Consider the following 23,052-nt stretch of genomic DNA (forward strand, 5'->3'; position numbering starts at 1 on the left):
CAGAGGAACAGAAAAACAGAAACAACTGTAGGCACATTCATTGATCTTTGCCACACAGGCCAGAAACATACACTGGAGCAAAGAGAGCCCCTTTAATAAATGATTCTGGGAAAGCTGGCTATACATATGCAGAAGATTTCATCTAGACTCCTATCTATTACAATGTAATAAAATTGACCCAAAATGTATTAAAATGTAAATATGAAAACAAAAGCAATGTGCTGGAAGATAAAATAGAAAAACGCTTTTGAAGGTACAAGCAGGCAACAGCTTTCTGAATAGAATCCCTGTTGCACAAGAAATAGCATGAAGAATCAACAAATTTGATTACATCAAATTAAAAAGCATCTGAAGAACAAAGGAAATAGCCAACAGAATGAAGAGAAAAACTGCAGAATGGGAAAAAAAATTTGCTAGCTACTCCTTGGACTGAGGACTAGTATCAAGAATATATATAAAAGATGAAAAAATGTGAGATAATGAAAAGATGGAAATAAAGTGTTTATAGATGGAGAGGGGAGAAGTGGGTGAAGGGAGGGCAGGGACAAGGGGAATAAATGAGAACCAAAACTTGTCATGTAGAGGTACAAGATCCCAACAATGAATGTAACTGTGCTGTATCCCTAAAATGGACCAATAAACTCAATTAAAGCTTTAAAAAAATATTCAACAGCTAAAAAAAAAAAATGAGACTCACCACCAAATTGAAAGATGCAATAAAAAAAATGGGCAAGTGTAATAAATAGACACTTCTCAGAAGAAATATAGATGCCCAGTGAATACATAAAAAATCTTTCAGCATCTCTGGCCATTAGAGGAATGCAAATTAAAATAATACTGAGACTCAATCTTACTCCATAAGGAATGTATATCATTAAAAAAATCAAATAATATCAAATGATGGTATCATGGCTTATATCTAGATGTCCCCCAAAGCCTCATGGGGTCATAGGTGGGACTATATGGAGGTGGCTGGACCTAGAGCCTGTGCTACAGGGATCAAGGATATGATGCTGGGATGGATACATGGTAGGATGCTAGGATTAAGGTTGCTCCACCCTGGGTGTGAGAGTTAACTACCTTAAGGCTGGATAACCTGGATAAGACATAAGAAACAGACAGAGGGCTGCTGCTCGTCACTTTCTGCTTGCTGCCTTGCTACCTTCTGTTTGCCATGAATAATTTCTCCTCTGCAATGCTACCCTGACTAGTAGCCAGCCAACTATGAACTGAAATCTCTCATAAATGGTGAGCCAAATAAACTTTTCCTCCTTTAACTTTGGGTGTCAAGAATTTTGTCTCAGCAATGAGAAAAAAGTAACTAAGATACTTGGCAAGGCTGCAGGTAAAAAGGAATCCTTCTGCATTGTTGAAGGAAATGTAATCTAATGTAATCACTCCGGAAATCAGTACATAGATTCCTCAAAAAACTAAAACTAGAAATCCACCTGAAACATAATAAGACTCAGCACCTACTCATGATAAAGCCTCTGAGCAGTTACAACCTGAGAATGAAAAGAATGAAATTTCCTTCATCAGATCACGGTGAAGCACATGTTTTATAGTTGGAAGGTAAGGATTTCTGCTTGAGTGCAGAGGACCATTATACTGATTATGCCCAAAGCAAGCTGTGGAGAGTTAACCCCAACATTGGCTTGTTTTGAGAAGTGAGTCTGGCTGAAGCCTACCTGCTGAGGTCAGAGTAACTCGCACCCAAATTCTGTTCCCATAACTAAAACCTTCCGACTAGAAGGACAATGTTCTAATTACATCCATATATTTTGTCTATTCTGTTCCTCATTTGAGAAAATTTCCATAGAAACTGCATGTAGCTTGCCTTTACCCAAACTGATTGCCAATAAAAGTCAGTGCCTGGGACTGGCCAGGGCCTTTGTTGGTTGTACCCATTGGTCATCCTGGCCTTCCGCTTTCTCTTTGTTCTGTCTTTTAGTTCTGTTGCTCAGGTCTGCATCATATACTGGGCAGGGTACTGGAATCTAACTGCCAGGGTCTTCAGTATTTGAGTCTCTTGAATATCATTAAGCTAGAAGTCAGTGTAGGGGAGAAGGAAGAAGGGAGGGAAAGAGGGAGAAAAAAAGAAGTAAAGGAAGAAGAAAGGAAGAAAGTTAAAAGATTGGATTGGAAATGAAGACATACAACTTTCATTATTTTCGGATGACATAATTAAGTACATATAACCAATGACATCTATAAAATCTAGAAATACAAAGTATAGTTATGAAGGTTGCAAAATAAAGAAGAACCCAAAATATATTTTACAAATGAAAAAGTTGAAAAATAAAATTTTAAAATAGCTTTTAGCATAGAGTAAAAATAGATACTTCAGAATAAGTCTAAATGTCTACAACCTACATACTAAAAGCCTCCAGTGAACTAATTTAAAGATTGACCAAATAAAAAAATATTCTGTTTATAGATTATGTAACTCAGCATTTTAAAGATATCCATTCTTTTAATGACTTGTCATTTCAATGAAATCAGAATCAAAAATCTAAGCAGTGCACTTTTTAAAACAATTTCAGTGATTCTAAAGTTCATGAACAAACACCAAAGAGCTCTAATAGATCAAAACATGTTTCAATATGAATGACAAAGTTGTATTACTTGAATTTCCTAATTTCAAGATTTAGTGTAAAGTTACTGCACTCAAGCTAACCACTACTGTGGTTTGGATAGATAAAATGGTCAGTAAAATAGAATAGAAGATTCATCAGTACACCTATACATAGAGTCTACCAAAAAAATGTATGCATCAAGAATTTGTATAAGTACTTTAATACTAAATTCATTGAGACATTGTTAGATTAAAGTAAGTTACTTTTGGCCTCTACAATTATAAGAAGTGCTCAAAGTGGTAGCTATTAGCTTCCAGACATTTATTAGTATGGCAAACTGCTGATACAAACACACACACACAGACTCTATATATAAGCAGGAGACTCTTTGTTTTTTGGTTTTTTGAGACAGGTTTTTTTGAGACAGATGTAGTTGAGACTGACCTGGAACTCACTATGTAGTCCAGGCTGGTCTCGAACTCACAGCAATCCTCCTGCCTCAGCCTCCCGAGTGCTGAGATTACAGGCATGTGCCATGACGCCTGGCAAGACTCTTTGTTTTTTGTTTTTGGTACCAGGGATCAAACTAGACATTGAACTTGTGAGGCAGGCTTGGGGCCACTGAGCTAAATCCTGCCCTAGTAAGAGACTCTTAATAAAGATGCTAATTTAATTTAATGGACAAAAAGAAAATGCTCTTTTCAGCAAATATTACCAGAAGAGCTGGATATTCCTGAAGCAAAATAAATTTTAACCACTACCTGACTCCATACACAAAAACTAAGATTCATCTGAATTAAAATGTAAAAGATAAAACAGTAAGATGTCCCAGAAGAAAACATAAGATAGTATCTTTGTGATCTGTGGAAAAGATTTACTAGAAAAGATTATATACTAACTATAAAAGACTTTAAAATTTAGATTTTGAACCAGGGATTTAGCTCAGTGGTGCTGCTGCCTGCCTAGCATGTGCAAGGACCCCAGTTCAACCTCTGATACCCCCAAAAATTAATTTTGACAAAATGGAAATATTTTGTATATCATGATATTCTATCAAAGAAATGAAAGTTTGAGCTATACAGTGGGAAAATATTTGGAACACATATCAGACAAAGAGATTTCTTTTTTTGGTACCGAATATCAAACTCAGGTCCTTACGCTTTCAAGGCAGGTGGCATAACCACTGAGCTAAAACCCTGGCCCTCAGACAAAAAAATGTTCATTTAGAATACATAAATTAATAATATAATAGAAGAAAAGCAGAATATATATAAAGACTTTCAAATTAATAAAAAGATTATTATTCTACTATGAATTAAAGTGAATAATTTAAAAATGAACAAAATATTTGAACCAATATTTCACAAAAGAAGATATAATAACATATATAAAAATACCCATTAATTGACCCCAGGGTTTAGCTTAATGGCACCATTCCTGCCTTGCAAGCATAAGGTCAGGAGTTTGATCTCCAGTACAAAAAAAAAAAAAAAATCCATTAAGCACGCAAAAAGGTGCTCAAAATCATTAGTTATCAAGGATGTACAAACAAAAACCACAGTTAACTACCATCAGAATAACTAAAATAAAATTATAAAATAAGACTGACAAAACCAAACATCAGAGAAACTGTGGAATAACTAGAACTGATACTTTCTTATTGGGAATTAACTCTTCTGAAGCTTCTCTGATAAATTATTAAAATATGATCCAGAAGTCCTACTCATGAGATTTACCTAAGAAAAGCCTGATCTGCAAAATGAATTGAAAAGGGATATTCATATCAGAGGCCTAAAAGTGGGAACAAAGAGATAAGCAAAAGTAAAGATGTATAGTGTTACTCTCACTTGTGTCCAAATTGTTTCTGATCTTCTTACATAGATTCACAGGAAAAGAATAAAATCATCACTCAATGGCCAATACCATGTGCCAGAGGTATTTTAATCTACAGGATAATTATTAATCTAGTCTAGGCATCATAGCACATCTGATCAAAGCCTCACTTGGTTGAGATTGCAGAACTCATTTATTTCTCTCCAAGACCCATCTAGTTTATAAAGGGCCAGATTGATGTACTAAGTGAATACTAAGAGACCACAACCCGACATCTTTCAGACCTTTAAGAGTGTCATTGATCCATGCCATCTTCCTATCCATGCCCTGAGATGTAATAGTTTTTTTTCTGTCTTAGCTGGAGGAGACAGGGGTGTAGCAGTTTCCGGGATCTTCACAGGTGGACCTTCCTTTTGGTGAAGCTCTTACCCCAGAGGGCAGGGATCCAATATAGTTACATCCATTCTAATAGAACTCTCAAGAACTGAGAAATGACTGCTTTGTGCGTCTATAGACCCAAAGATACCACTGTGACCAAGGGCTTTGTAAAGACTCCATTATATTATCCAGGCATAGTAAGCCACTGATCCAAGAATTTTAATGAGAATTCAGATTCTGTATTCATTCACTTTCAAATATTTGAATTTTTCTCTTTCTGTACTCTATGCTCTCTTGAATAAATGGCCCTAGAGGTCATTTAGAGAACTGGAGGATCATTGATGATAAGTGGATATCTTATAGAACATGTTTGCAATAGTTCCCTTCCTCCTAGCAACACAAGACTCCTTCAGTCAAGGGTATCTGGACTGAGAAATTGGCACAGATCTGGGTAATAAGCAGAGAATTATGACTTTTAATTGAGGTAACTTCTTCAACCTTGTGCTCCTTCATTTTTTATTGTTTTCGGTCACATGTGTGCGATAACATTTTGGCTGCCTGTTTTGCTCTTAGGCTTGCATTATCCTATCAATTATCCTGTGACTTCTATGACTGCTCCTCTGATCTAGCTGGTTGTGACAGTGATTGCGGCTTCCTGACTTCTCAGGATTAACTGCCACGAGATAGGCACTGTTACTGCAGGTTTCCTTCATTCCCATCATTTCTGGCAATGTATCGTTTACTGTCATAAGTGTTTTTTAAGCATTCACTGTATACCCATGTCATACCTCAAAGTCAATAAATTATTGCTTATCCAACCTACAGTCCGCTTCCTTGTTCAAACATCTGAAAAATTCAGTCACACTGCTACTCCCCTGCCTCCTAACGGGACATAGATTTATTGATGAGACTCTTTTGATAGGTAGCCTTTTTATTCTCTTATCATGCCTAGTACAACCTGAGCCAGATTATGCTGGGAAAGGCATCAGACAGTGATATTGGTCAGCATCTGATAAAGACAGGAGAAAGACAGGAGAGAAGAAGAAAATAAGGGAGGTGCAGAGGGAGGGAGAAAGAAAGGAAGGAAAGAGGGGAAGAGGTACTTGGTCTTCGATTGCAGTAGAATTCTAAGCAATTTTAGCACCGCGGACAAGGAATTCTTGAACCAACGATAACTCAGAGAAATCACAGTACAGGCCTGCCTTAGTTTCTCTGTCCTACTCAACCTTGGCTGGGAGCAGCCCATAGAAAGTCTGGTCTCAAGTCATGAAATTAATGGTGATGGATTTCAGGGCATAGCTTCTAGAGCTGTCACTTTGCAGTAGGAGATTCATGACCATCACATCCCATCTCGGCTATCAGCTGAGATCGCTCCATTTGACAGCTGTAGGCTGGCTTGGGCACCAAAAGTGTGTGCCAAGTGAGCTGGAAGGGAGCTCTTCATCTCCTAACAGCCTTGTCCTGGACTAATACTGTTTATGCCTCCCCATTTTAATTCATTAACTGGAGCATAATTCCAAGTAGATTTTGGGGGTGTGGCCTTTGGAAGGTAATTAAGTCATGGGGATGAAGTTCTTATAAATGAGGTTAGTGCCCTTACAAGAAAAGACACAAGATTCCATTCGCATTCTTACCCCTCCACCGTGTGAGGATACAGTGAGAACATGGCCGCATGTGCAAAGAAAGCCAGGAAGAGAGGAAGGGGCTTTATCAGATACCAGATACCTTGGGGCCTTGCTCCTGGACTTTCTAGTTTCCAGAACTGGGAGAAATACATTTCTGTTGTTTAAGCCGCTCATCTACAGTACAATTTGCTGTTTTAACAGCCAAAGGAAGCCAAGACATTCGAGAAATCGTACACTCTGTCAGCCCAGACTCAGCAAGGAATCGGAAGGCCTGTTGTGGAGAACAGCTCCACAGTGGGTACACGATATATAAGAAACACGTGTCTCCTACAAGCGACTCTTGTCTTTGTGCTCTTCACAGGATTCGTCTTTTGAATCCTTCAGAGCTTGGCCTACAATAATAACTCACGGGCTTTTGATTTATTCTTAAGCACTTTAGTGTATGTTTTAGAAAACATTTTTTCCTCAGTACTTTTCACTAGATTGCTTTTAAACCTATTTTTAATCTGTAAAATTTTAATTTCTATAGATCATACAGGGCACTTGGATAAAAGTATATCATCATTTTCAAAATAAATCTTAGTTCAAGGAATCCCTACCGATAGGGCACCAATTGGGATTTTCCTCCTAAAAAGCTGAAAGCATGTCTTCAAATGTTTTTCATAACTCAACTATTTATTTTCATTATCCTTAGTCATGGAATGGTCTTTTGAAAAAAATTAAAGTTGTTTATAGACACATTTCCTAGCTTAATAGTAATAAACATTGTCTAGTGTCAATTTTAGAAAAGGAAATGTGTAGAACATTTGGTATTTCTTCATCTTAACCCATCTTTTCTGTTCCACTGTTTGAAACTGTCTTTGGGCAAGGATGGCTTTGGTGACAGAGGCAAGGGAGTGCCTCCCCTTTCAAAACCACACATGCTTCCTTACAAAAATAAAACTCGAAGTCTTGGCTTAAATACAGCCAGGTTGGCTGTCTATAAATTCACAATCCATGTTTAACATAGTCCTCGTATTTGTGCATATAAGCACAAATTTCTCCCACCCCTTATCAAAGCAGAATTTGACAGTGAGGCTTTCCCCATGCAAAGGATTTACCCGCACTGGTGCAGACCTGGTTTGGAACATTTTATTGGTAATACTGGTGTAATATTTAGGAACCACAGACTTTTGTTGGACTTTTGTGTTAGCTTGAATGACAAGTATCAATGGTCAACTATATTTGAAATATGGTTAAAGTACCTAGAAATAATGGGCATTAAAATTCATTCCGTTCACTGCAACAAACCTCTAAAGACTTCATGTTCTCAGTGGAACTGGCATATTATAATTGTTATTTGGAACTTAATGTAACCTCAACAGCAGCAGAGAGAATACAGTTCTCTCATTATGCACATGCTCTAGGATCATTTATTTTAATGCTTTCAAATAAATATGTTCCATGCAGAGCACTACAATAAATAAGGAGCAGCAATGTTCTTCTAGAAAATCCATTCATAATGTGAGCCACCATGTAAAACACCACATCGCACGTCCTTGGCCGTGTACCATATCATGAGGCCCACCACATCTGCACCCAATCATATTTGGCTTCATATGGATTTAATAGGACTATGCCAAAAAGTGCACATAAGCACAAATTTTACCAGAGGTTTCCAGCTAATAAACACAGCTACGAAGTAGTTAAAAGGCAACAACTAAACCCGTAAATGTCTCCCACCCCTTTCATTTTTGAGACAGAAAGATAAAGATAGAAATGCTCTGGTGAATTTCAGGTCAGTGGATAGTGTGGGATACCTGGAGGAAAGCTGGCACAATATGGCACCCAAAACATCACTGTTATACCGATACTGAATGGATACCAAACACAGGATGGTGAGCTCTATAGCTCATAAAGGCTGGGCTACGATGGGGGGAGAAGGGGCTCATTTCTACTAGGCAGATAACTCCACTGCACTCTCCTCCTCGCTGTCAGCTCTGTTGGCACGAATTTCCACCAGGGTCCTGGCAAATCGCGTCCATTCATCATTGTGGGGAACTGCAAGCTGCAAAGCAAACCAATGAAGACATGATGAACAAGGTATCTTTTACATCTGCAAGCCTTGACACCTGCATGGTGACTCTTCCCAAAGCAGACATTTTCCTTGGAATGTAAAGGAAACCAAATATTGGTCTTCCTGTCAAGTGGGACCTAAAATGTTGCTCTTAATCTAACAATTGGGAAGAATAATGTCACTCTCAGAAGCAAAGTCACTTGGAATGAATAAAACTCAATTTAACTATACGTTCTTGGCTAAAAGCACTTTCTTAACTAAAGCATTTTTAGTTGGGTCAGACTTACAGTGAATCCAGCAAATAAAAACTCCGTTATTAGCCAAGATTTTGAAATAACTACCATTTTTTTTCTAGTCAATGCAATTGATCCCTTTTTCAATATGCCAATATACATGGCAAAAGAATAGCTCACATATGCAGGCAAATTTTTCCACTATGAAGTAATGCTCAGGTTTTTTTCAGCAAGACTTATATGATGATAACTATGAATAAGTGTAGTTCTAACTAGTATTTACCAAGGGTTCTATTATAAGTACTTTACATCTATTAACTCTTTCCTCACAACAATCCTAGTACAGTAATTTTATCCTACATATGTATAATGAAATGACCCTGTTTTATAGAAGAAATTCAGACACAGAAAGATTAAATAATCTTACTAAGGTTGCACAGCAAGCAAATAACAGTGTCAGTGTAATCTAGTTCCTTAGCTAGTATGCTCTACTAATTTGCCGTAAAGGGGGATTTATAAAATCTCCTAAATGATATTTCTATGTATATAATTCAGTGGGAAGGGACTAAGACCCCTGACTAATAAAAATTGCACATATGAATTTTTGTTAGCTGTTTAAAAAGGTAATGATTTCTCTGTATAGTATCCAAAAATAAATTGCTTGAATATATCAGGAAGTGTCTGGAGTACAAAAAAATTATTTAAAGATGAAAAAATAGGTTGTGTAGAAGTCTGAAAGCTATCTTATAGAATAAAATTGACTTAGACATTATAGTCATTTTCTTGGAGTTTTACCCTATAAGATGATATAATCAATCCTACATACTAGTACTACACATGCTATCCACATATTCCATAAATATTAAGAACGCATATTCATCACAATCTATATTCATACTTTTAAAATAAAAAAGAGGAAGCAAATAAATGTAAGCATTTACATTACTTGTACATCTGGAAACTTGCCCACTAAACAGAGCCAGATGATTAGAACTTTAAGTTTTTATTAAAAGGAATTATACTTTCAGATATCATGTCTCCAAGAAAACTTACTGGAGAGTGGTAATGTCATTCTCCAAAGATTGCCCTTTAACTTGTGTTTTAAGTGCTAAGGTTAAATGTTTCAAGAATATAATTCTGGAAATGATATACAGGTGGGGTATGTCTTTTGACTTGTTTTGAGAAATGCTATCAAAAGAATTCCCAGTCATATGAATAGGTTTTTGGGTGGTTAAATTCTAATCTACTTATATAAATGAACCAAAATTTCTTTTTCAGCGATGACACAAGTTCACAATAATACAGTGAATGCTTACATTTAAAAAAAAAACACTTATTACAGTAAAAGATACATTGCCAAAAATGATAGGATAAGTGTGCTTGAAGCAAGGTGGAGTGATATGAGTGGACTTAATGGTAATGCATTTTTTACTCTAAAAATTTTTAATTTTAAAATTCACATATTTTTATGATCCCCCCATTTCTCAATCAGTTTTTGTCAAATAAAAAATATTACAGTGCCCTCATCCACCTTATTCACTGGATCTGGCACCTTGTGATTTCTGGCTCTTCTCCAAAGTCAAAATGACCATGAAAGGTAAATGTTTTCAATTGATTCAGGACATCACGGAGGCCATGACAACACAACTAAAGATAATTACAAAAGAAGACTTTCAGAACGGCTTCAGAAAAGAACAAGAACGATGGGAGAAGTATATTTGAAGCAATGGGGAGTATCTTCAGGGAGATTCTTGGTGATGTGTAATAAATTTTTAAAAACTCAAACATTCGCCTATGTTTTTGTCTGTTTGTTTTTTGGTACCAGGGATTGAACTCGGGTCCTTGCGGTTGCAAGGTAAGCCACCGAACCGCTGAGCTAAATCCCCGGCCCCCATTCACCTATGTTTTGACCATACCTCGTATTGAATGACAGTATTACTTATTTGCTCAAATCACTTTTTTTTGCTTTGAGCTCTTCTCTTATATGTCACACTCCTCAATCTTGTGTTCAGTTTTAAATAATACTGCACTAGGGAAATGACCCCGAGACCCCAAGTAAAAGATACAAAAGAGCTAAACAAAAATATAAGCAGCCAAGGGTTGATATTACATTTATATTATAGATCCACTATTTATTTTCCTTCTTCTAGTACCTGACCAAGTTCTTCCAAACAAAACAAAGCAAAACAAAACAAAAAAACTACAAGACAAAGCCTAAGTAGAGTCAAAAGTCCAATCACGATAAAACATTTATAACTTTTTCTCATGTGAGGTGAGAATAAAGCTACAGAACTTCAGAACTTCATTAACTTTAAATATAGGGAAACAACAGGTATGAACATATAGCATATTGCTAATACAGAGCTAAGTTTGTCTCCCAAACATAAAATTATAGTACTGGTTAACATAGCAGAAATTTAAATTAATATACGATGTCCTGAATAATGCTTTACTGATAGCAATACACAGAAATTATATGCTAAACAAGAAAACAGGGAAATGTGTTTATATCATTAATGGATTAGTAATGGAAAGACTGTTAAAAAGGTTATAGAATATTGAGGTTTGAAAATGTGCCCAGATAAACTTACGGGCAGAATTAAATATCATTTATGCTATATAAAATTGTACATCTAACTTCTCAAAAAGGAATTTTATCAAATCTTAATGTTTCTGCTAACTAAACTCATCCAATAATTAAACTATATTTGACCTCTTTTTGGGGGTGAGACTAAGTCTATTCCTATACCAGCACTTTTCCTGAAAAATACTGACTCATGCTCATATAAGTATTTATAGCATTTGAACATATCTTTCCTCTTTTTTGATCTGTTAAAGTTTTACAAAGCTTGGCAAAATATTAGGAACTTGTTTTTAAAGTGAATTTGTTGCCAAGTCTTCTCTCTAGAATACTACCATAAATGTCACAGAAATAATAATTTGTTTTGTTCACACACACAAAATTCTAAAGAACACGACAAAAACACAAATTGCTTTTAGAAAGTTGGAATAAATGTATCGATCTCATCCTATTATATCTTTTCATCAGTTGACTATAAAAATAACCCAAGCTGATTGTAATGTTAGATGTAGAAAGTAAACTGCAGACTGCCCCATTTTTAGAATTAAATATCACCATCAGGAAACACTTCAAGTGTAATCTTGACTTGAATGTGTGAATGTGTATTCACAGTCTGTTTTCATGCCCACAGTAATAATTTTTGGCATTTGAATTGCTTGTAGGTAAGACCAAACAGGTATCCTAAAAAACAAGAAGGCTGCTCTTGTCTCTTTACATCTAAGGCTATAAACAGAATTTTTTTGGATAGAACTGTCCTCACCCTTGGGAGTTCCTGACTCTTCTCGCCTGGTTCTCTCTAATTAGAAAAAGCTAGAAAGGAGGCTTCAGGCTTTACGTGTACTTGAAAGTTTCCATAGGAGTTTTTTAAGCCAGTAATACCTCCAATCACTGTAGGAAAATATTTCTTCATACTAAAGAATGAGATTGCTCTTTGTCCTAACTAGCATGTAAACTTATTGAATATTCAATCTGCATTGATTGAATCCTAATTGTGTATCAGCCACTGTGTGATACAGGCAGTGGTGAATTTTTTATAATACAGTGGCTACAAAGTAGAGGTGAAAATTAATTATGCTTTCTAGGTCAAAATGTGTGAATATTGGCATATTTTTTTTTGAAATATCACTGACACTCATAAACATGAATGCACCCTCCTACAGTGACAACTGAGATATTTCCATTCCCTGATATCTGTTTTGTACCAAGCAAGTAGCAGGGAAGCAAATGGCATGTTAATAACATTAATTCAGCCTCTCTTCGAGTTTCTATCCAGACATCAAAGGCTAAATCTAGAGCATCAGAGCATCACAGGGGCTTTTCCCCCTGAAGGTAATAGTTTAGAATAATTTCTAAACAATTTATATTTTTGATAGGAAAAATATTCACAGGTTTCCAAGGGTGACTAATACTCTTGATCAATTAGAAAATAGATAAGAAGCAATAAGAATAAAATAATACATAGTTAAAGGGATATCATAAAGAAGGGCTTGGGAAAATTGTCCAATATTGTTTTGAATCAAAGAGGATCTGGAAACGTGTTCTGTCCTTAGATGCATCTGCTGAAATCACATCAGAGGTCAAGGATGATTCATATTTTCCCACTGCTCCTTAGAATAGAGTTCACCAACAGCCAGTCCTCCCCTATTAGAGGACCACTCTCTAATGTTTTGCTTAACCTATAAAAGCATTTTTAACGCCAACAGCATTCAGGGCCCTTATTCCCAACACAAAAATCTTGCTCTAAGAGTTACCCCTTGTTATAGCTCTGATCCGACCCTATTTTTCCAGGGAACGAAGGCCAGAGGCAGTTACGGAGGCAGCAATTTGGCCAGAAGGAGGAGGTAAAATGAACCTCAGAGTTGGGACGCGAGACTCAAGCCCCGATCTCCACTTGGCTGCTGCCAATGGCCAGTCACTTAACCGCTCATTGCTTCAGTTGTAAGACGAGGACGATGAGGCTGACCATTTATTAACAGAGGTCTGGAGAGGATGAGAAAAGTCGTCAAAGTGAAGAAGTACGGAGTGCAGCACAAACTAGCCATGTGTCCTTTATCTTTAAATTGTCACTCAGCGGAAACAGATACTTAGAAAGCAGCATGTATGTGGCACAATATCAATTCTGCCACATTTTTTTTCAAATTTTTAAAGGACTTTCTTCAAGAATTAATTAAATCACTACAAGATTATAAAGGAATAGGGTGTAGACCTGTCTCTGCCAGACAGGAAAAGCAATGAGGGAGCTAAATGACTTGCTTAAGGTTATATAACTTTCACCTGTCCTGTAGGGCTGGACCATTTAGGAAAAGCCGGCATTCCATGGCCTAATGCTAGTGAGGTAATGTGTTTTGAATCACCTGCTAAAAGATTTTAAAGATTGTTTTTAATCACCTAAGGTTCTTGGGAGACAATAGAATAGGTTAAAAATAAAGAGCGAAAGTGCAGAATTTGTGAAACAATTCACGAAAATGGATCATTTAATAAGGTCACCCGCTTCCCTACTCTCTGCAAGGCTGTGATGTGGATCTATCCCCTCTTCTCTGGCTGAGGGAACCATTGCTGGCCACTTGGGGACTCAGTTCCACCCCACCCCACAGCAGTTCCTTACTCTGAGGGTTGGGGGTCGTGACTGGCCAGCCTGGTGCTAAACAGGAGGCACAGATGTGATACAACTAGATTTCAAGAACAGCGCCAGGGCTGACTGTTTTCCACTGCAGATAGCAGCCGATCATGTTTCTTTTCCAGTTTTGTCACTTACTTTTTGTGTGTTCTTGGAAAACGTTTCCTATCTTTACTTCTGTGTTTGTGTATTTTGTGTATTTTGTAGGGCTAATATGAATATTAAGTAAGGTGCAAAACATAAGCAGCATAGCACAGGACTTGGCATAAGCCCTGGATAATGTTATTTTCTATGTTTTTCAATCTTGGTGCTTAGACCCTTCCTCCATTTTTCTTATTGTCTTGCTTCTTTCACTCTTCTTTTTTCTCCCATTCTCTTCTACATACAGCTGCAATTACCTTATAACTTATTTTATTTCTTAAACATCCACACAATGTTTTCTTACATATGGAGGTACCAAAGTTCACAAATGCTTTTGTTTGCAAACAATTTGGTTTGCAAACAGAAGCATTCGGCAAAAATTTGTTTCTGTTGGCAAACTGCATCAGGTGACAAACACAACCGTGGCTGCCCATCTTTTCCAATTGTAGAATAAATTAAGTTTGGAAACCAAGAAGCCACTGTGGCCATATTTTTAATAATAGCTAACTTTCATGATCTAGAGGAACAAAAGCATTTTGGCAGAACACAGGAAAAATTCTTTCAGTTGTTTTTTATTGCCTATTTAAAATATTCCTTACAAATACACCCATCCATATACTCATATACATGTATATTTTTATTTTCTACACATGACCAATATTTATTAACCTAGCTATTTCCTTTTTATAGTACTTTCTACAGGAGGATTTAACATTTTTACCTCAAGTTGTAACCACTGAACATACTGTTATAAAAATCAATGACTTTTACCACCAAGGTTAAACACACAAATATCATTCATGTGTCCCTTTTTATAAGAGCATAACTAACATTTGAACGGTCCTCAGTCAAACCTCCTTTACTTTTTTAGCAATTTTTAAAGGTTTATAGCGTCTAGTTGCTGATTTTAAAACGCTACGTTGGCTGCAGTAACTCCTATCACCCCTATGCATGTGTTTGATGGTAAAAATATTTGTCTCAGGCATTGCTTCATTTAAAACTAGGTTAATTTAGAAAAATGTGATGAATAATTAAGACATTAGAAAAGTATTCAGTAATTTCAGTTTGATATCTTAGACACATTAATCATGGCAAACAAATTAAGTGAGTAGGAGAATAGGTTTGAGATAAATATTACATGATTCATCGGTGACTTTGTAACTTTTCAGTTAAACAGAATTTTTAAAAGTCTGTGGGTCTGTTGTGTTAACCATTAATTTGAAAACAGATACTGTACTCACCATAATTCATCTCTTCTACTAATCTAAAATTATAGTTTTCTGTTAAAAAGATATTTTACAAGTCACCATTTCACTTTAATGCACGTCATTTTTAAATGCATTTGCAGAAACCTTGGACTTGGATGTCAGTTTCCACAGGACAACTGCTAAACCCCTCAAACCTCTGAAAGCTTTTTAAAAAGTACCATTATTAATGGCAACCAAATTCAGGAGATTGTTGACTTCCTGGTATACAAGTACACGTTTGTGTTCAGAGGAAGCCTATATTTTTTAGGATGATTCTTTTTGCCACACACACAGAGGGAAACGAAGTGGGAGGTAATAAGCAATGAAACAGCCGCAGGAACAGCCAAGCAGGCCCGCGTCACATAAATACAGCTCTGCTGCCCTCAACTCCCAGGAGAGTCTAGCATGCTGTTAACAATGGATGAAACCACGGAGCAGGATTCCAAGCGAGCACGCAGTATACACAGTATATGTAAATGTGCTACAGTGTTCTACCACAGAAAGATATACTGTGTGGTAACTTGGTGTTTAGTGTCGTTTCAGAGAAGTGGAGAAAGCAGGAGTCACACAGCCTCCGTTTTGTACAGCCTGCTTTCACTTGCCAATAGGTTACAATTTTTGTAAAATTTAGCAGCATCCCAACCCATTGCTATATGTTGATTGTATTGGACTATTTTAAGATTTCTTCTCCTCTGAAAATTCCACCTATAAGAAAGCTCATCTACGGATGAAGTTTAAAGACTCCTCCCTCAAAGTTATTTTCCCTATATCTTTAAATGAGTGATTTATTTTTACTCCATGCTTCTGAAAAACACTTTTAAAAAAATCTGTTACCATCTAATTAAGGTGAGAAATAAAACTAAGATATAATAGAAAAAGCGAGTAGTAACAAATACGGATCAGTATCAATTTCACTAGGCCAGGAAATATAAAAAATAATTTCTTTTAAAGATTATCTTAAAAAGTTAACACTTTAAAAATATTCTGCAGGCTAAAGTTTAGCACTCTGGGAATCATGACAAAATTCTGAAGTTTCTACCTATGAAGAAAAATACAATATTTGCAGAAGAAAGAGCCAACTCACTAAGACCTAAAACTGTCCTTGTTTTAAATCATATTATCCTTTTTTCTTCAGATTTTTTTAAATTTAAATTTAAATTTATTTATTTTTGTTGGTACCAGGAACTGAACTCAGCACCTTTGCTTATGAGGCAGGTGGCAGCACCACTGAGCTAAATTCCTGGCCCTCTTAGTTTAAAAGCATTATTATTTTTTTCTACTACTTGGAATAATCCATTTCTTTCCAAGAGATGGAGAAAATAATGCTAAAAACAATGGGTAATGGGCAGTGATGGAAAATAAACTATCTAAACTTCAATTACCTCTTTTTCCATAACACAAAAGATCAGGAAAATGAAAAATCACATGCTACTCAAGCTGATTCGTCCTGTTAGCTAACTATATAGCCCTTCTTTTCCTGATAGAATTAACTATAGGTTTTTAGTAAATTCCTAGCAACCATTGCATTTAAGCAGTTTTGACAAAAAGAAGGCTTATTGCTAAACACCTAAAAAACATTTACCAAGGTAATAAAAGAAATGTCATTCCCTCCTACTGAATGTTTCGGCATAAAAGAGGTATTTTCATAATGCAGTTCATGATTTACCATCTCTCTAGTGTTCAAAAAAAAAAAAAAGGCACAATGAAAAGGAAGCATTTTTCCAACTGTTTAGAACTGTTTGACAACTGTTTGAATCAACTATTAGGCTTTCATGGCACTAGGGGTCAATTGCTCACTTTAAAGGCATGGGAGGGGAGAGAAACCAACATAAAGACTGGGAAGGAAGGATAAGTACTCTTTTCTAAATCTGCTTTTCGGTGGCCATATAGTTCAATGCATCTATCTGCAGCCAACTGGATGCTACATTCTGAATGTCTGAACAATTAAATGTTGGATTTGTTTTCCTTGAAAATTTCACATGGGCATCATTCATTCACCCCCATCACATGTTTACGGATCCCCTATTATGTGCCAGTCATCGTGCTAGACTGCTTAGCATGGTCTACTAGACAGCTGCCAAGCACTCACTTCGCGTGCTTCTGTGGAGGTGGCACACCAAAGGCGGGGGAAACTCTCCAAAGAATGCAACAGCCGAAGGGGGCCTGCCAGTATGAGTTCCCCCCAACTCCAAAGGGCAGCTGGTCTCTACAATACTAGAAGATGCTCACTTTCCATCTAAGGAGACTTAAAATAGACAGTAATGAAAATAAAGGACATAGTCTAAATATTGGGAAATGACTTGCCTGATTATCAGGAAGAAAGAGCTTAGGAATGGGCCACTGACCAGTTTGATTTGCCTAGTAGCTCCCAAATAAAAGTGTGGAAATTTCTTCTGCCACGTTAGAAGCTTTGATGTTCCTTAAATGATAAACAATTCAAGTTTTAAAATGTAAAAGATAGTCTGATAGCTAACATTCTCAAAATTTCATATAAACTTTCCTTGAAAGTGGAATATAATGATTCATTCACTTGCTCACTTTGTAAGTCCAACCTACAGAGCACATAAATATTTACACATACGTGCACAAGCAGATACTTGATTTGTATTACACTTTAGACATGTCAGTGGCTGCAGCCGCGCACACTTGAGAAACAAATAATTTTCCATTTCTACATAGATCTGTGTTAATTTAGAGTCACAGATGATTGGAGCAACTTTACACTGTGCTTTTTAAGCTGCGATTTGAAGCTACCGTTCTAAGCAGCAATTTTTTAAAGATAAAATTTAGCAGTTTTGAAATTCTAAAACTAAACATAATTTTGTCAGCCTTAAAAACTTACCACTATAATTAACAACTGCTTCAGAATCCACACTGCTATTGAAGAAGACATTTTGAAACCACAGAAGAATCATGAAGATGATTAATTATACAAACTGGTTCTTGTTTCAGAAGGTTTATATTTATAAACCATTTATCATTAAAATGAGAACATATGAATTTCACTGAATATTGCAAATTACTATATACACATTAATTTGCTCTCTATAAAATTAGATATTAGGGCTTTCCTTTCATTTAATCAACCACCTCATAATACATAACAGTGATAAGCATTTTTGTATTAATTCTGAAAAAATTTGCTTAAAAATATTTTTTCCTATAAATCCATTTTCATAAACTAATGCTACCTGAATAAACATACTATTTATATAATAATTAGGCTAATCATGTGTTTTATATATGTCATTATCAAAATGAAAGCCACTGCTACCGCATTCATTATAAGTAATTATAACATTAACTAGAATTACTAGCACTTTTTCTTTCTTTCTTTTTTTTTTTTTTTTTTTGTACCAGAGATCGAACTCAGGACCTTGCGTTTGTAAGGCAGGCAGTGGAACCACTGAGCTAAATCCCTGGCCCCCGCCCGTACTTTTTCTTTTTTAAATTAAACACTTTTTCCAGAAATCAAGTTAATATTAAAATTAGAATCACATGCTTTACTCAAATTATTTTAAAATATATGTATTTATTCTGACAAAGAAATGTATTAATATATTAATATCAATAATTTATTTTTACATAATTTTAATCTATTAACTCCCCAAATCTGCCCATAAGAATATGCCTTTGTGCTCTTTGACTTAACTGCTTAGTATTATGGCTATAACACTAATGAAAAGTCCAGTTGAGAATCTCAATGTTTTGCTCCTGTGCTATCCAATATTGACAGAGCTAGCTATTCGGATTTTCAGCTTTTATCTGCATGTTTGGCATCTTGGAAGAATTTATGCCTGTCTTTTCTCTTCGATGTGGGGTAAACCAAGGGAAGTAATAAGTAATTTACATTAACCAAGATTTTTCTCCCTTTTTTTTTTTTTTTTTTTTTTTTTTTTTTTTTGTACCAGAGATCGAACTCAGGACCTTGCGTTTGTAAGGCAGGCAGTGGAACCACTGAGCTAAATCCCTGGCCCCCGCCCGTACTTTTTCTTTTTTAAATTAAACACTTTTTCCAGAAATCAAGTTAATATTAAAATTAGAATCACATGCTTTACTCAAATTATTTTAAAATATATGTATTTATTCTGACAAAGAAATGTATTAATATATTAATATCAATAATTTATTTTTACATAATTTTAATCTATTAACTCCCCAAATCTGCCCATAAGAATATGCCTTTGTGCTCTTTGACTTAACTGCTTAGTATTATGGCTATAACACTAATGAAAAGTCCAGTTGAGAATCTCAATGTTTTGCTCCTGTGCTATCCAATATTGACAGAGCTAGCTATTCGGATTTTCAGCTTTTATCTGCATGTTTGGCATCTTGGAAGAATTTATGCCTGTCTTTTCTCTTCGATGTGGGGTAAACCAAGGGAAGTGTTTAGCATTAGTTTAAGAACTTAATATTGTGTCTCCACCTAATACTTAAGAGACCTTCAAAAATCTAGCAAGTTTCGGGCACGTTCTCTTAATGAGAAAAACAAGTGTTTGGGATGATCACCATTGGACTTGGCTAAGCTAAGACCAGCTCTGCCCTTCTCTTCCGGAGGTTGTCAAAGCTTAGCATGCCGTCAGGTTTATCCTGAGCAGGGGTAATGGCCTTCATAAAGCATAATAAGTACATTGGCTGGTTTCAAAGTCAATTCTTTTTTATTAAGGAACTTTTGTTTGAATTCTCAAATCTTGGTTAAACTTTGCATTTTGTGTTCTGCATACCCTCTTCACAAGAAGGAGAGTTATCTATATAAAAGACCAGATTTCTTATGAGAATTGATACAGATCCTGTCTTGGAAGTAGTTCCACAAGGCAGAAAGTCACTGTTTAAGTGCAATCCATTTGAAATCCATAAACTACATTGTATTTATTTTATGTCACTAAAACCCCTTTTAACTCTCAGTTAAAGTTAACTCCCAAATTTCCAGTTTATCAGATACTACTATACTGAACTGCAGTTTAAAGTACAAGAAAAATGGCTCATTCTTGTCATTACTATTCTCTTGGCTGTTAAAACCATCGGAGGCTCTTCTAAATATCCCTTATAACACTGTGACCACCACGCTAAAGTACATTACATAGATCATTTTTACTTGGGATTCCAAGCAGAATTTTGAGACTGATTTTTCATGTCACCTTTAAAACATTCAGATGGACCCTGAAAAAAATCACACAACTTTTTTTTTTAGCAGTAACATCTAACCTCTCATATTCATCTCCGTTTTCCTTCCCAAGAATTTTTCAATGTCAAATGTGTTTACTGAAATTTGTAAGAACATGACTGGTGTTCTTTTGGTCCCTGCAGATAGTCATATCAAACTATTTGTAATGCTACTAAAGAGTTTAAAGATTTATGCATGTTTATTTGGTAATTAGTCAATAGAATAGCAAACAAAGCCAAGGTGACAAGCTTTATCCATCTCACAAATCATAGCTTTTAAGTGATTTTATTTTTCAAATCCCACTTTAAGCTGAAAATGATTTTGGAATTTTTTCATTTGACTACTGTAAAAATATAATCAGGGATTTGAAAGCTATGTGTACTTATCACAACTGAAAACAAAATCTTCCCTGGAAGAGATTAATGGAAAAAGAAATAATAGGAGGTGAAAGATAAACTGCTTCTTTCAACACTGGAGCTACAAACAGCATTCTAACTAATCCAGATAAGCAGTTGTTAGGGGGTATTTATGACAGCCACATCTGTGTGACAGCACTGAAGCATTAACAATGGCAGTGGGCTTTCTAGAAAACACATCTGCAAGACAGACAGGTAGATAGGCTGATTATTAATCATCAGGACGCGGGAATAATTCTATGCCCACTGGCCCATGTGCTATTAAAATCAACTCTGCACATAGAGCAAATCTTGTCATTCAGTAAAAAAAGACACTGTCGTATTTTTATTTTTAATTCTCTAAAATATTTCTATTCACATATCATTTAAAAAATAAATGAACAGTGATTAATAGTTCTCTATGAGTGTATTGTATCACACTCAGCATTTTCAGGTTATATTTAGAGTTTATTCACAACTTGTTAGCTTACCCAGTTTCAATTTGGGTGGGATATATAGCACCCAAACACATTGCATCCCATAATTTGGACATTTCTCAAAACTCCTTCAATGGCTAGGCTCATGTTTTATTTTAAATCTCATAAAATGTAAATGGTGTATGCATCCCCTGTTCATTTAAGTAACTTCTAGAAGCACAAATAAAATACAAATTATAGCCAAATAATAAAAAGATGTCTCTTCTCTCTTTCATTGGATTCACATGACTTCCATATTTGCTAATAGGAGTTAAGCACTTGTTCTGCAAAGAAAATAGACCCCTGTCTGAGAAAATAAATATGTATAGTGTATTTTCCAGATACAATGCTGAAAGCAAATAACCACAAACGTGTGCTGTATAAACACAGCATCATGTGGTATAACTAAACACATGGTTGGTTAATATTTTACCTCCTGAGTCATAGGCCCAGAGATATTACTAATGCCTTTGCCATTTAAATACAGCAAAAAGAAAAGGGGGGGTGTGAACAAACTCAGATGATTTCAGTAAGCTCGTACGCAATCTTCTGTTTATCCCTCAGAAGTTCATCAGAAATTGCATCAGTAAATCTGGAGTCATGCTACTGCTCTGTTATCATCTAAGTCTTAGAGGATCATTGGATACAGCAGAGAAGTACATGATCATGGGGCACAGTGCGGGGCTCCCGCAGCAGCTGCAGCCTCCGTTGAGACAGGAGATGAGGCAGACAATTAGTGGCTGGTGACCTCTGAAGTGCCCTTCTTATGCAGGGCCCAGTCTCACAGGAAGGCAAGTCCACTTGGACTTGAGAGGAGAGAACTCCATGGTGGCCAGAGCTGTCCCTAATCGGGGAGTCCTTGACAATTGTATGGGCTGAGAGAGGCTGTCCTACCCCATTCCATCTGATGAGGCAGGCATCATAGATATCTTTCCAAAAGTCATATTACACTTCCAGTTAAAATTATGATGTGATCAAAATGAGGTGGTGAAATAAATTAGAAATTCTCATTTATCCAAAGCTCTACATTTATACACTCAAATACATATATAATACAGAAGCACAGAATCACAACTTCTCTCATTTCAATTTTTAAATAGTTTTGAAAAATGGGTAATAAGATCCTATATTATGTACTGCATTAAACCATGCTTCTAGAGATTTTTCCTTTTCGTTGTTGTTGTTGTTGTTGTTGCTGCTGTTGCTGTTGCTGTACTGGACATTAAACTCAGGGCCTTGCGCTTGTGCTTGTGACACAGGAGAGGTGCCACTGAGCTAAATCCCTAGGGAGATTTCTCCTTCTTAATCATCTAGGTCAGAACCAAAATTTCTCATTTCTGATTTGCCTCGTGATCAGCATTGAGAGCAATACTATTGTGGACATAAATAACTACACAATCTCCCAGGTCCAGGATAAAATGAAACTTGAAGCCCCTGGTTGAAAAAAATTTCAATTGCAAGACAATGAGAGCAGAGCGACAAATCAAAGGCTGGAGCTTCCTAGAGCACAGGGCAGCACCCAACTGCACAGGTCCCAGGCCCACAAGGCCAGCTTCACTTGTGTAAGGAGACTTTGGCCAAAGACAGCTGCTGCCCTCTCTTTTCTTCCGAGCCCAACAGAGTTCTCAGGAACATCAGCAATGGGAAACGAACGTAAGCTGTTTTCCCACAGGCAGACATCTATGTAATACACTGAAGTTTCTAGAAAAGTAGAACAACAACAGGGGCTC

General features: G+C 36.2%; 1 protein-coding gene across 7 annotated transcripts in view; it reads right to left on the minus strand.

Moving 5' to 3' along the window:
* Positions 1-7,529: 7,529 nt before the first annotated feature.
* Positions 7,530-23,052, minus strand: part of Dync1i1 (dynein cytoplasmic 1 intermediate chain 1) — a 317,434-nt gene continuing 301,911 nt past the window's right edge. For all 7 annotated transcript variants that reach the window (XM_033758325.1, XM_033758328.1, XM_010603398.3 and 4 more), the window contains one exon: positions 7,530-8,459. In XM_033758325.1, coding sequence (XP_033614216.1) covers positions 8,349-8,459 — 111 coding nt within the window. In that variant the 3' untranslated portion in view covers positions 7,530-8,348. The remainder of the gene's footprint in view (positions 8,460-23,052) is intronic.

Source organism: Fukomys damarensis, unplaced genomic scaffold (genome assembly GCF_012274545.1).
Source record: "Fukomys damarensis isolate Sample0158 unplaced genomic scaffold, DMR_v1.0_HiC HiC_scaffold_4, whole genome shotgun sequence".
Lineage (NCBI taxonomy): Eukaryota > Metazoa > Chordata > Mammalia > Rodentia > Bathyergidae > Fukomys > Fukomys damarensis.